The following is a 13431-nucleotide window of genomic DNA, read 5'->3' on the forward strand; positions in this document are numbered from 1 at the left end:
AACAAAAAAATCCTATATTTCCGTCACGTATTTTATCTGTTTGATTATTATCAGGCAATTTACGAGAATTTGGTAGTACTGCCCCTTAATGTCGAAAAATTCATGTGCTGTTGTATACAGCATATTTTTTTTTAAATAGCTCTTCATGTTATTTAGTTTAGGGGTGAAAAAAATCATTAGAGAAAGGAACTAAAACTACATGCGAATAGTGACAAAGAATCAAGATTGACATAAGAACAGATTGTTAAGCAGTAGCAATAATATTTCTTTTTTTCAGTACGCTTGCGAAACAATGGAGGCGACAGAACGAGAACTACGTAGTCTCATATCGCAATATACAGCTGACCCTACACAAAATATCAACCCATTCTCAATGAGGTTACAAGGAACTATAGATGCGAATGTTCAAGGAGGCATCAGTAAATACGAACAAGCATTCTTAACAACGGAGTTCTCAAGGACAGCGTCTCCTAGGGAGTTGGCAGCCGCAGCTAAGCTACGCAGGCTGATAGCCTCCCAGCTAGCTGTGGTCGATGCTGGACTGACGCTGCACGGGAGATTGGCTCCTGAGGAAGTCAAGCCATTGCATCGGTGAGATATTCATACTATGAGGAAAAAAGGGTAAAATAATATATATATATATATATATATATATATATATTGTTTAGTGTAAATATAAAGGCTGTGTCATACTATGTATTGTTATACATATTAGTGGCCAATGTGTTCTTCCAGACTATGCTCTAAATTTCAATGAAATTTCATTGAGACTTGCTTAGGTGGTCTGGAGGTAGGAGGAGGTAGTAACAAACATCCATCCATCCAACTAAACTAATACATTTATAATGTTAGTAAGATAAATGTGAAACTTTGTATGGATGGATGGATGGATGTTTACAATGTAAAAACGGCGGCGTAACGAACCTCAACGAAGTTTGGCACAGATGTAGAACATAGTCTGGAAAAACAAATAGCTGCTTATTATTTTTTTTAATCCGTCCAAACAAAATTGGGCGCAAAACCTAGTTAACTGTAATAAATAAGTAAATTACGTTTGGTCGCATCGTAGTATTTTAACTAAACAATCGTGTTATCGCTGATTATTTATTAACTTTAGTGTTAAGTTACTAAGTGGAGATGGTTTCTAAAACTGCAACATTATACTTACAGACGACTGGTGGAAAGATTCAATCAGTTACGACAGAACCTTGGCCCCGGCTTGGCGCGCGCTAGACGACAGCTCTCGGAAAGTATCGTAAAGTTAGTATATTGATTACATATGTATTACGTGAAAATTTAATTTAAAAATTAAAAAAAATATAACAATGTATTGTACAAATCAATATGTTTAGATGATCTATACTAATATAAAGAGAAGGATTTGTATTTTTGTATGTATTCGATTCACGTAAAAACTATTAAGCCAATTTCAAAAATTCTTTCACCATTAAAAAGGTAACTTATCTGTGAGTAACATAGGCTATGTATTTTTTAATTGCACGCGAGCGAAGTCGCTAGTAACAGCTAGTTTATTTAATAACTATAAAAATACTTATATTTCAGCACTCCCCTGCCTCCAGTACCAGCGCTGGATAAACGATCACAAAGCATACAACAAAGTGATAATTATTATGAGGACGGACATCTCTATAATAAACCTATTGTAAGTATTTACTATTAGTATTTTTAACACAGTAATACATCATAAGTTAAAGTGTGCTAAATCTTATGTTTATTCTTAAAAATAGAAATTCTTACGAACACATTATCAGCATTAGCAAAATTCAATCACTTTACTTTTTTTCTAACAAAATTAAATGAGATCACAAAATTGAAATGATTTATTTTTTAGGTATTTTTAATTACGATAGTTATTCTCTTTATTTGAGAATTTTGTTAATTTTTGCTGATGCTGATTTTAAAAAATGTTTAATGCGATTTTATACGTGCCATGGAATAATTTTGACTGCGATTATTACGTCAATTAAATGGTGCACCTATTTCATATTTTTTTTATGATTGTTGATGTGCTCAAAATATTATGTATGCCATTTATGGCACTCGAGCCAGTAGCTCGCCACCCCTGTCCTATATTATTGCGTTATAGTAAAAAAAATTGTCTATTCCAGTATACATTGGATGAATGCGACCAAAGCGGCGTGATGTCGAGCAGTCTGCCTGCGCACGAGGGTCGTGAGGTCCGTGAAGTCCGTGAGTGCGACAGTTCCATGGTGCACTCCGCCCCCCCACTGCCCTGCAGACCCAAGTCCGGAGATCCTAGGAGCCCTACCAGACCGCTAGACAACTATAGGTATGCAAATGTTAAGAAGAAAATCGGTACGCTGGAGAACAGGGCAACACTAGATTGGCCTAGACGTCCTTATTTGACAGCTGTCAATGTCATTCAGACGTATAAGAGTGCGCCATTCTGGCGAGAGTTAGTTGTCTGAGTGCAGGGGCGGATCCAGGAGGGGTTCAGGGGGGTCACGACCCCTCCTTAGCTGGTTGACAAAATATATTTACATATTTTGTCAAGCTCTTGACTTGACCACGACTATGTAACCCCCTGGCGCCAAAGCTGGATCCGCCCTTGTCTGAGTGTCGAAGTTAATTACGCTGTTACAATAATTAATGTCGAAATATTCTTATGTGTTGTTAGATACAGCATTTTTTTTAAAAAAAAACCTCGTCATGTTATTTAGTTTAGGGAGTAAAAAAAGTTACGCGGGAAAGGAACTAAAACTACATCTGAATAGCAAGAAGCAAGATTTACATAGGAATGAAATTGTTAAGCAATAGTAGAGATCTTCGTTGTTATTTAAGTATTTGAAGTTTGACATTTGCAAATGTAAGCAGCATAAGACAGTCTTTATAATTTCTTGCTAAAGAAGCCCGTGCGAACAGCTGGTTTTTATGGTATTTAACGTGTTTTTATTGTTTTGTAAGGGATTCGATGGATGAAGAAGTAGAGACGCGGCGACACAGCCGAGCGTCATGGAGTGAGCCGGGAGATGCGCCCCCGTTGCCGCCTAGAGTGTCAGGTCTGGAAATATTCCCATAACTAATATCTTTTAGACATTACATCTTTTTCTTGTGTCAAATGAAACTAATCTACATTAGTACTATTCAGTTCAGTGTGATTTTCGATTTTTTTTAATTTCACATGTACATAATTTAGCCGACGCTCTTATGGTACGATCTTACGCTCTTACGACTCTAAGGCCTGATCATAACTAAGGTCCGAGTCCCTCAGTGGGAACGTATAGTCAGTTGGTCATGAGTAATATACAGTTATGTATATATGTATTAATTGAATGTTGTATGTTGTAGGTGAGAAGCGGTCGTGGGGCGAAGCGCCGGCGGTGCCGCGGCGTGCGGCGCGCAGCGAGGCGGGCGATGAGCGCGACTCGGGCGTCAGTATCGACGCACACGCCTACACCAACGCAGACGAACACCGCGCACACAACGGTATATACGCCCATGGTAATACTATACACAAAAACCATAATAGTATTCACATACACTATAATAGTATACAAGTACACCGCAACGGAATACACCTACACCACAACGGTATTCTCGTGCCCCACAACGGAATACATCTACACCACAACAATATTCTTGTGCACCACAACGGTATACACCTACACCACAACGGTATTCTCGTGCACCACAACAGAATACATTTACACAACAACGGTATTCTCGTGCACCACAACAGAATACACAAACATCACAACTGTATATATACACAGATATGTGATGTACGTACACCCCCCCTGCGTTAATACATACCTTTTAACTCTCATGTTCTCCATTAAATGTTAGGATATTTTCTATGATGGGGATGTATACGCAACTTTTTAAAATTACAGATTTTTCATCGTTGTTATTAATCACTTTCCAGATGTGGATTTAACAGTGGAAACGTTACGTTACGAGGAGATAATCTCGATGATGTCGGAGCCGCTGCGCGTGGAGGAGACGCCGCCGCCCATCCCGCCCAAGGGGCTCGGACACCTCAGCAGCTTCGACTCCGGACACCACGAGAACGGGGAGTCGCACTGCTGAACATGCAAACACACAAACAAACACAATGCTGATTGAACATACAAACACAAACAGTGCTAATAATGATAGTGTTTTCAATGTATTAAAACTATAATAAGAGCAATATAAAATCAAACACCATATCAGAGGCATACCTCTACCTCTATAAAGCAAGTATGATTTAGTACATTTTATTAATCTAGGTATACTAAATTGTAGTAATTACGTAAGCTATAATTAGGTATGTCTAGTTTAAAAAAATGTATTCTCATTTTCTCTAATAAAAGGGAAACGTATTTCAAACGCTATCCGAAAGTATCAAAAAAATTTAAAATTATTGAACATTCACTAAAATGGGGTTAAAACCCGGTACCCCTTTATTTTTACAAAAGATGATTGAATTTATGAGCAAATAATTGACAATGATTAAAAATGCGTTTTAATATTTTTTTTAGTATAAACTTTGAAAAAAAAGGGTTTAGAAATTCTTAACTTTATAAATACGAATATAATGTTCATGAAATACGGGTTTCTTACCAAGATTGGATTGTTTTAGCTCCCGATATTTTACAGTTGGGAGCTAAAACAATCCAATCGTGGTTAGAAACCCGTATTTTACGGACATTATGTTTGTAAAAAACACGACAGTTTAAAGTTTTATAAATACGATATATTTTTAACGATAAATTCAACCAAATCTAAGCTTAGACGTTTAGTGTTAACATTTTAAGAATATATGCTAGCATTCTGATATGTTCATAATGTTTTTTATATAAAAAACAAAAATTTATGACGGCAATAAATATTTTTTTACATTCAAGTATTTAACAATGGATTTATTTCAAACGCACAAATTATATTTTTTTAAATAACTATAATTTTTTAACATTAATATACACAGTAAGTGTAATATCATTTGAGTATGCCAAAGATATGTGAATTGATAATTAAGGAATATTTCAATTCTTATCTTAACAAAATACTTTGTACTTTGAGTAAATTCACAATCGTAAATGTAGAATTTTACTGCAGTGATTTTTTTATAACATTGCCATCCCTAACATTATCTATGTAAAAAGAGACAACAATATCTGTCAATGTAAATATCACTGCAGTGGAAACCCACATTTATATTCAAACTTATTACAAAATCATCAGATAGTTTAGAAACGAAATAATTGCATTTGATTCATGCCATACACATACAATGAATTAAATTTAGTTTTTTATTTTAGTGGCAACCCTATTATAGTGTCGTAACGTTTTGTGATTTTTTTGGTACGCTGATATATTTAAGTTTATAACATAAAGGCAATAATATTATTTTTTTAATATTTTTTTAAATCTAAGTACTCGTAATATCATTACCAAATATTTAGTTGATAGTTTGACAGTGAATTTAGGGGTGGCAATTTTTTTGTCGATAATTTTTTTTTTTGTAAGACAATTATTTGTGGAATATGGAGTTAAAATAACCGTAATATCAGTATTAAATAACAACTTTGGGTTATAAATTGTGATAAAGCAGTTGAAATTAATATTTATTAAGGATTTCCATTAAACAGATTAATTGGCTGCTAAATTTACTTTATTTTTTTTTTGTATGATATTTAAACGATAATTATTGGAATTTAATTATTTAAACATCATGCATTCATTCCTTCGTAAAGTATGAAAATATTAAATTTATTTTCTATCTACTAAATTTTTTATTCCAATTATTTTTTTAGATTTTTTTTAATGAAATTTATTTTTTTATATCTTATTTTATGATTTTTATCCAAAATGAATTTTAGTTTTATATGATGCTATTAAGTATTAAGATTTAATGATTTTCTTGCTCAATACATGTTTTTTTAAATATTTTTTTACTAAAAATCGATATTATAACAATTGTTCCAAAAAAAAATCTACAAATGCATTTCATTATATTAGGCAAATTGATTTAATACAAGTAGTAAGTGGAAATTCGCGGTTTTATAAATTTTGACTTTTTACATTTTACTAAAAACGGCTTTATGAATACAATTTTTTTGAGGATTACATTTTTCCTCCTAACTATATGCAACTGATGTATGTTATCGAGTATATCTTCCATGGACAGTGCAATCTTAGCTTAAGTAATATAGTATTTTGACAATTTTAAAGTTTTCTAACCAATTTTACATAATAACAGACTGGTTTTACTTTATTTCGTAAAAATAACTAACAAAAATCAACGCTCTTAGAACCAACCAAAGGTATCAATTTTGGTATTTTGAGATCTCTTATGAAATTATTAATTTTAAATTTAATTGACTATTAATGTCCACTTGTATATTTATATTTATATTTATGAATTGGCAAAAACCAGAGTTTAAACATAGTAATGCAAGCTGCATTTATCTTAGCAAGATAATTATTTTTCAAATTTTTGAGTATACCATCAAAATGGACTTGCTATAGAAAAAAAAACATAATTGTGGACATAAAATATATGATCTTATTATTAATTATTTTTGACTATTTCATATTAACGTCAAAAGCACAAAAAATGAGCAGTTATTATTGAATTTGAATATTTTTTTCAGTCAGTTACAAAGTCTTTCCAATAACCGAGTGATATTTTCAAATACTATACAATTCTGTAGCTTTTGTAATTTTAGCTCTAAGTCTTAGTGTTTAGGTCGATTTTCCAACGAACAATATCATGTTTATCTTATATTTAAGACGCGTTCTGTATGAGAATAATGTTTATGCTTGTTTATAACCTAACCGTAGAATAGATTGCAAAGACTCTTGAATTGTATAATGTTTTCTCTATTTTGTCAAATAGAATGAAAGAGAAAACACTATGCAATTAAGTTTCAGTGCCGTCTAATGGGCGTCGCCAGATTCAGTCTCCCCCCACTCTAACGCCTGTAGGCGACGGAACATACAAATTTAAAATACTGTAATAGTTTTTAGCAGTTTTTCATCTAAAAAGTTTAAACCGTGATAATATTTTTTTACTACTAATCCCCGCTTGATCATTGCCCCCACCCCCCGATATTGGCGACGCCTATAAAGTAGAATTCTACGGTCACTATTGAATGTTGTAGTTATTGTATGTTGACGTAGTTGTTTATTTGATACACTAGTAAGTAGATTAGTAACCAATTTTGTTCTTAGTAAATAATCCCAAAGTTTATATTCCACATTGATACTGTACAATGTTTATTTACTGTATTTCAATGAGGCAAGTTCAAAGTTTAGATGACAAATTTAAATTTTATCCAAGGGGTTCTTTTAACCACCGTGATAGAATATATACCCATTGAAAAATGAAATTAACGAGAAAATTCACACTTGACTATAAAATTTGTAATCAACTATTATTACAAGTCTTCTTTAGAAAAAATGTCTCGAATCTTCTATAGTTTGACATTTAAATTCTATCAAACAAGGCTACGCGATCTTCCCGAAAGTAAGAAAAGAATATTTTTGTATTCAAATAATCATAAATACATAGTTTATTTTTGGTAATATCGTAGATCTTTTAAGCTTTTGTAGAAGAAGTAGATGCATTAAAAAATCTAAACCAAAAAGAATTTGAAAACAAAATTAAATATCTGTAGTTTTGCTTGTTTTGTTTCTTCTGTTTGTAATTTTGTAGTTATTTCGTGGTTAGTACAGTTACAGGCGTTGCCAGAGGTAAGGGGGGGCAGCTATACCCCTCTCTTAGAGACTCTCAAAAACGCCTACAAAAAACTTATTAACGGAAGCTGTCCCCCCTAGAGTTAGCCTACATCATCTGCAACGCCCATCAATTAGTTACCTAGGTTTGAATAATTTAGACTGAAAATAGTATCAATACTAGCTCTCGTGGTTTAATCCCTTTGTAACTGTTTTCTGGGGGAAGTTGTGTAGTGTATAGGTATATTTTTTAGTTTATAATTTAGAAACAATGACGAGGCATATTAAGGCTATGTATTATTTTTATGTACACCGTATATACGTGTATATTTGGGTTTTATGTTTATTATTTTATTGACATATATTTAGATTTTACAAATAGGGCCATCATTTGAAATTGTTCAGTACAAAATGTAGGGATGTAGGGACATCAATGTGTAATCGTTTTTAATCATTACTTGTACGCATGCGAGCGAAATAAATATTTAGATTGAAATTCTTATTGTTTTATTTATCCTTTCTACGTTTTGTAAAATTTTACTGTGACGTCATTACACTTGTAATTTGAGGTTATGTTTTATTCCATAGCTTTTTGAAATGTCGATTAAAAAAATTTTAGAATGGCTTTTCTAATAAAGCCTAAACTACGTTTGACATTGTTTATATTTTATGTTACGTTTGTAGGTTCCAAGTGACGTGTTCCTATAATAGCAAGCCAGGCCAGCGGCGACGTGTTGTCATGCGAATCGATTATTGTATCCACGGAGCGAATTTCATAATAATGAGCGCTCTTAAGCCATAATTGAAGGTAGTCAGCGGACAATCGGACACGCCCCGTATCTGTGTATGTCCATCTAAGGATATGTCTGAAGATATTACATATTTTATTGCGTTTAATTTACATTGCTATTACTTCCTTATATATTTTTTGCATATGACAAACGTATTGTTTGTTATGGTAGTAAATATAACTATACTACAACTTTAAGATACTCAAATTCAATCTTTAGTCTGTATTGAAGAATGATTTTTTTTTTTAAAAGGAAACAATTTAATGTAACACATTATGTTAAAGAACATAGAATTTAATATTTGTATTGTTGAATAAAATTAGGCGAAACTAGTAAAAGTTACTGCTTAAGATTGAGATCGCAGAATCAATCGTCCGATCCGAATCTCATGTGCATCGGTCGCCATAACTTAACACCCGCCCCGCCTCTGCCGTCCTTAATGGATGGCGAGAATGTTTGACAATATTTGACACCTTAATAAGAGGGAAGAAGCCATCGAGTGTTACATCATGATCCGCGGTAACTATGCTTTGGTAACCGAAAGGCCAAAAGATGTTACTTTGCAAGACAACTGAACAATGAATATTCGACTTTAATTTGTTACTTATAGATATTAAAATAAAAGAATGTTGAAGCAGTACTTAAATCGAAAGACTAACCTCACCTTTATACCAAGCAAGCGTCGGTGGCTCAGTGGATTAAGCACTTGACTTGTAATCTACAGGTCTTGGGTTCGAATTCCGCCATGTACCAATGTGATTTTTCGATTTTTCATATGTACATAATATACCCGACGTTCTTACGTTGAAGGGAAACATCGTGAAGCCACCTGCACATATTGGTGAAGAAATTCAAAGATATGTGTGAAGTCAACCAACCCGCATTGGGCCAGCGTGGTTGACTATGGCCTAGTCACCCTAACTTTGTGTAGGCTCCGAACCCCTCAGTGGGGACGTTTAGTGAGCTGGTGATACCAAGCAAGGAATAATTTTCATCACAATAATGCACATCAGTTTGTCCGAAGCCAATTATCCTCAAGTGACGATAGTTAATTAATGCTTCTTGCTTTCCTTTTTATTTCCTTATTATTGAAAACTTTATTTCAAAAATATTACAATATTATTACATAAAACATTGCCGCCAAACCACTTACGTGGTTTGTAGGCGTCGCACCTTTCAAAATAGCATGAAATTTACAATGTAACATAGAAAAAAAAAAAGAATAAAATAGGAATATAATACAAAAAAAGCCTTAACTATTATTCTTATCTTGTTATTTCACATCTTGTTAATTATTTTACGTATCCCTTAATACAAGTTGGATTCTTGAAGTCATATTAATAAATTCAAAATGTAAAACGAATTATTTAATGGAAAATTCCATAAAAAAACACCTGAAGGTTTTATAACAAGTTGTACGTATAAGCGACTTGCTCGTCGCAATTAATATCAATTTAATTTTACACGGCAATTATTCCTATTGTTGATACAATCGACCCTGGCTTGACTACGTTCATAGGGTAGAGGTAAACGTCATAATTGTTCCTATAGCATTTAGTTTTAAACACTGTTTATTTTTCATTACTTTTTACCTAATTTGACGACCGCACATTTATTGCGTATTGTATATTTGATAAAATCTATATACTAATAATATAAAGAGGACAGATTTGCATTTTTGGATCTTTGTATGTACCGAAATAACTCAAAAAATACTCCGATTTCAAAAATTATTTCACCATTAAAAAGCTATGTCATCAGTGAGTAACGTAGGCTATATTTTCTACCATTTTTTTAATTCCACGTGGACGAAATCGCGAACAACAGCTTGTTATTAATAAATGTGATTTATAATTTTTTGAATAAATTTCAACCTCTTTTATTATTCTGTCATTAAAATCGAAAACCAAAGTTGTCTTAAAACTTGTCATTGAAATAATTTCTTGATATTATAACTAAAATATTTAAAATAATAAAAATGTCTGCAGTATTAGCGATGGAATCGAACCCTGAGACGATGAATAAATATTTGAAGAGATTGGGCGTTTCTGACAAATGGCGGATGGTTGACGTCATCAGCTTGGATGAGGAGGCACTAGACTGGGTACCGCGACCAGTGCTCGCTCTCACTCTTCTGTTCCCTCTATCGACGACATACGAAGATTTAAGAAGTAAAGAAGAGCAGGATTTGCTAAGCAAAGGGCATCAGGCTCCCAAAGATGTATTCCATTTGAGGCAAGTGCTGAGTAATGTGTGCGGCACTATCGCTCTTGTTCATAGCGTCGCGAACAATACACATCATATCGAATTAGAAGAAGGTATTTTGGCGACTTATTTAAAGAACGCCAAAGGTCTTGACGCGGCGGCAAAAGGTGCTTTGTTAGAGAACTCAGCAGCTATGTTGGAGGCCTATAAAGATGTTGTAGCGGCCAGCAGTAACGAAGAGGTCACCGCGTCGGATACTGTGAGCCATCATTTTGTTACCTTCGTTCATAAAGACGGTACCTTATATGAACTGGATGGCAGAAAATCCTTCCCCATAGAACATGGGTCTACAAATGAAGACCGATTTTTGGAGGACGCAGCGAAAGTATTGCGCAGTTTCATTGCGCGCGAACCTGACAATATTTGTTTTAACGTTATGGCGCTCGTTCCGGAACAATGAATTCGTTATTAGTTTCTTGTTACTTAGAATTTCACAAGCTAATGTTCTTTTTACCTGTAGGTAAGGGTCAATTTGTTTTACATTTTTGAAGTAATAACTATAGTTCAGTAAATGCTATGTTCCTAAACATACCCGAATGTTGAATAAATAAAACTACAAAATAAAACAAAATTTGTTTTCCCAACAGTTCCGTTTACTAATGCAGTACCTAGCGGTGTGGCGAGATGGTTGTTCGGTATCGCGGCATCAGGCGAGCTGCAGGATATGGCGTGCTACGCAACCTGCCTTCATTACGTGCCTTCGTTAGTCGTTAGCGCGCCGACCGTCGCCGCGCGAAATCTTCAATTCCAGCTCTTAATTCATAATTAATCGGTTCGCATTTAACAAATCGTCCCGCGTCGCTGCGGCGCGACCACGGCTCGATTAAGAAATCCGCTCACACTCGCAACACGGCCCCCGCATTCCTCCTTAGAATTCCCTATCTTCGGAAACTAATTAAAAATTCGCCTCGCCTCCGTAGCCGGTGTTCAATCGGGACGATATAACTTCATTTAAAAACGAGCAATCTTGTCGAAGATAAGAGCCGTCGAGAAAACAACGAAGAGCACAGCCCGCCGCCGGCCGCCACACGCGGCTGCGACAAAAAGACGAAAGCGACGAACCACCTAAAACTTTTAAAATGGAACGCGAGAGAATTCACTGCGTTAACTATGCCGATACTGGGAAGGACGCGACATCGGTAAGTCACGTCACCGAATAAATGACACCGGCTCTGAAATAAATATATATAAATATTGTATTTGTGTAAATAAACAAAATAATGCGACGGGGACCCGAAACGCTTTAAATATTCAAATGAAGCGAGCCGGGGTGAAATACGAAGGTGCGCCGGCGCGAGGCGAGCCCAATTAAATCGGTGCCACTGAGGTAGAAATTAAAAACAAAAGGAGGATGACGGGGGTCCGGCGCGCATTTTTCTCATAAGTATTATTAGCGCGATGTCAAGCGACAAAAAATGGAGTTAGATACTCGTCGTGATCACTATCGACAACATACCGCGTTTTGTATTGTTTTGATAACCCGTGCCTCCCCTCCCCCCACCCTTACCATCCCCTTACAGACCCCTCCGTACCTGAGCGCCTTGTCGACGACTTACACGTGTGATTGATAAGCCTCGTTCACCTGGCCCGAAATGATTGCCACCGAAGGCGTTCCCACCTTTTGCGTAAAAAGAGTAAAAAGACGCTACAGTGAAACTTACTGTCTGAACTGGGATTCTTCAATTTCCTTTTTTTTCTATATACAAAAGTCGACTTTTCAAATAACAGACATGGTATATGAATCCAAGAATTTTTATGGCACTTTATTTAAAGTCAATTATTTGCACAAAATATTTTAATTGCGGCTGTGGCTCATTTGTTAAGCGCTCCGGACTGGACTGTCATTCACACGTCTAGTTCGATCACATTCAATGCCCGCCATGTATATATGTGTTTTTCGGTTACGAATTACATATGTCGTGACCTGCACATATCGAAGGCATTCAAAGATATATTTGAAACCAATTGCGACAGTGGTGTTGACTAAAGCCCAATCTTCCCTAACTTAGTACCTACCTACCTAGTTCCCTAACTTACTAAGTAGGTTTCGAAGCCTCTCGGTGGGGACGTGTGAACTGATCTTATTGTGGCCTCTGCTTACCCTCTTAAACATTTGTATAGGATGTCTAGAGAAGAAGATGAAGAAGAGAATGTCTATGGGTATGTCGAATCGCCAGTTTGGTGAATACAGGTGTCCGCTTGCTCGTTTGCTACCTTATATTATAAAAAATGTTATATCTAAGTGTGGATTGACTAATTTTAGTAATCTCATCATATAAACTTCTTTGGGATCTGTACAAAAAAGACATAAAAAGTACAGGGATCCAATCATTGTATTGATTGGCGTAGTGTTTCTAACAAAAGCACAAATAGCGTTTTACACGGTCATTACTCAGCCGGAGTCCCGGCGAGAACAGATTTAATATTTGCCTATAAATCAGTTACAGACGTGTCGGACGTTACGTTCGATCTATTATAGAGCTCCTTTCTTTATTGGTGATGATAAATAATGCAATATGTACGAAGACGTACACTTTGAACTTATCCTTAACGAACTTTTGACTGATTACGGACGGAGATTTTTTTCTATTACACGAACTTGCCATTTGTCAGAATTACCAAGAAACAACTAATAAGCCTTCATCTATACTAACATTATAAAGAGGAAACA

General features: G+C 35.0%; 2 protein-coding genes across 2 annotated transcripts in view; both read left to right on the forward strand.

Annotated features, from left to right (window-relative positions):
• Positions 1–4197, forward strand: part of LOC106101360 (dedicator of cytokinesis protein 4) — a 22346-nt gene extending 18149 nt beyond the window's left edge. Inside the window, exons 25-31 of the mRNA XM_013280549.1 lie at positions 278–591; positions 1171–1260; positions 1564–1663; positions 2130–2311; positions 2947–3041; positions 3331–3483; positions 3908–4197. Coding sequence (XP_013136003.1) covers positions 278–591; positions 1171–1260; positions 1564–1663; positions 2130–2311; positions 2947–3041; positions 3331–3483; positions 3908–4071 — 1098 coding nt within the window. The 3' untranslated portion in view covers positions 4072–4197. The remainder of the gene's footprint in view (positions 1–277; positions 592–1170; positions 1261–1563; positions 1664–2129; positions 2312–2946; positions 3042–3330; positions 3484–3907) is intronic.
• Positions 4198–10377: 6180 nt separating this feature from the next.
• Positions 10378–11320, forward strand: LOC106101150 (ubiquitin carboxyl-terminal hydrolase-like). The gene has a single exon (XM_013280283.1). It carries the CDS (start codon positions 10474–10476, stop codon positions 11158–11160), a length of 687 nt encoding a protein of 228 aa, XP_013135737.1. The 5' UTR covers positions 10378–10473; the 3' UTR covers positions 11161–11320.
• Positions 11321–13431: the final 2111 nt, after the last annotated feature.

Source organism: Papilio polytes, unplaced genomic scaffold, assembly GCF_000836215.1.
Source record: "Papilio polytes unplaced genomic scaffold, Ppol_1.0 DF824303.1, whole genome shotgun sequence".
Classification (NCBI taxonomy): domain Eukaryota; kingdom Metazoa; phylum Arthropoda; class Insecta; order Lepidoptera; family Papilionidae; genus Papilio; species Papilio polytes.

Excerpts from the sequence above, each read along its gene's own strand:
- LOC106101150 (XM_013280283.1), top strand. The coding sequence starts at position 10,474 with ATGTCTGCAGTATTAGCGATGGAATCGAACCCTGAGACGATGAATAAA.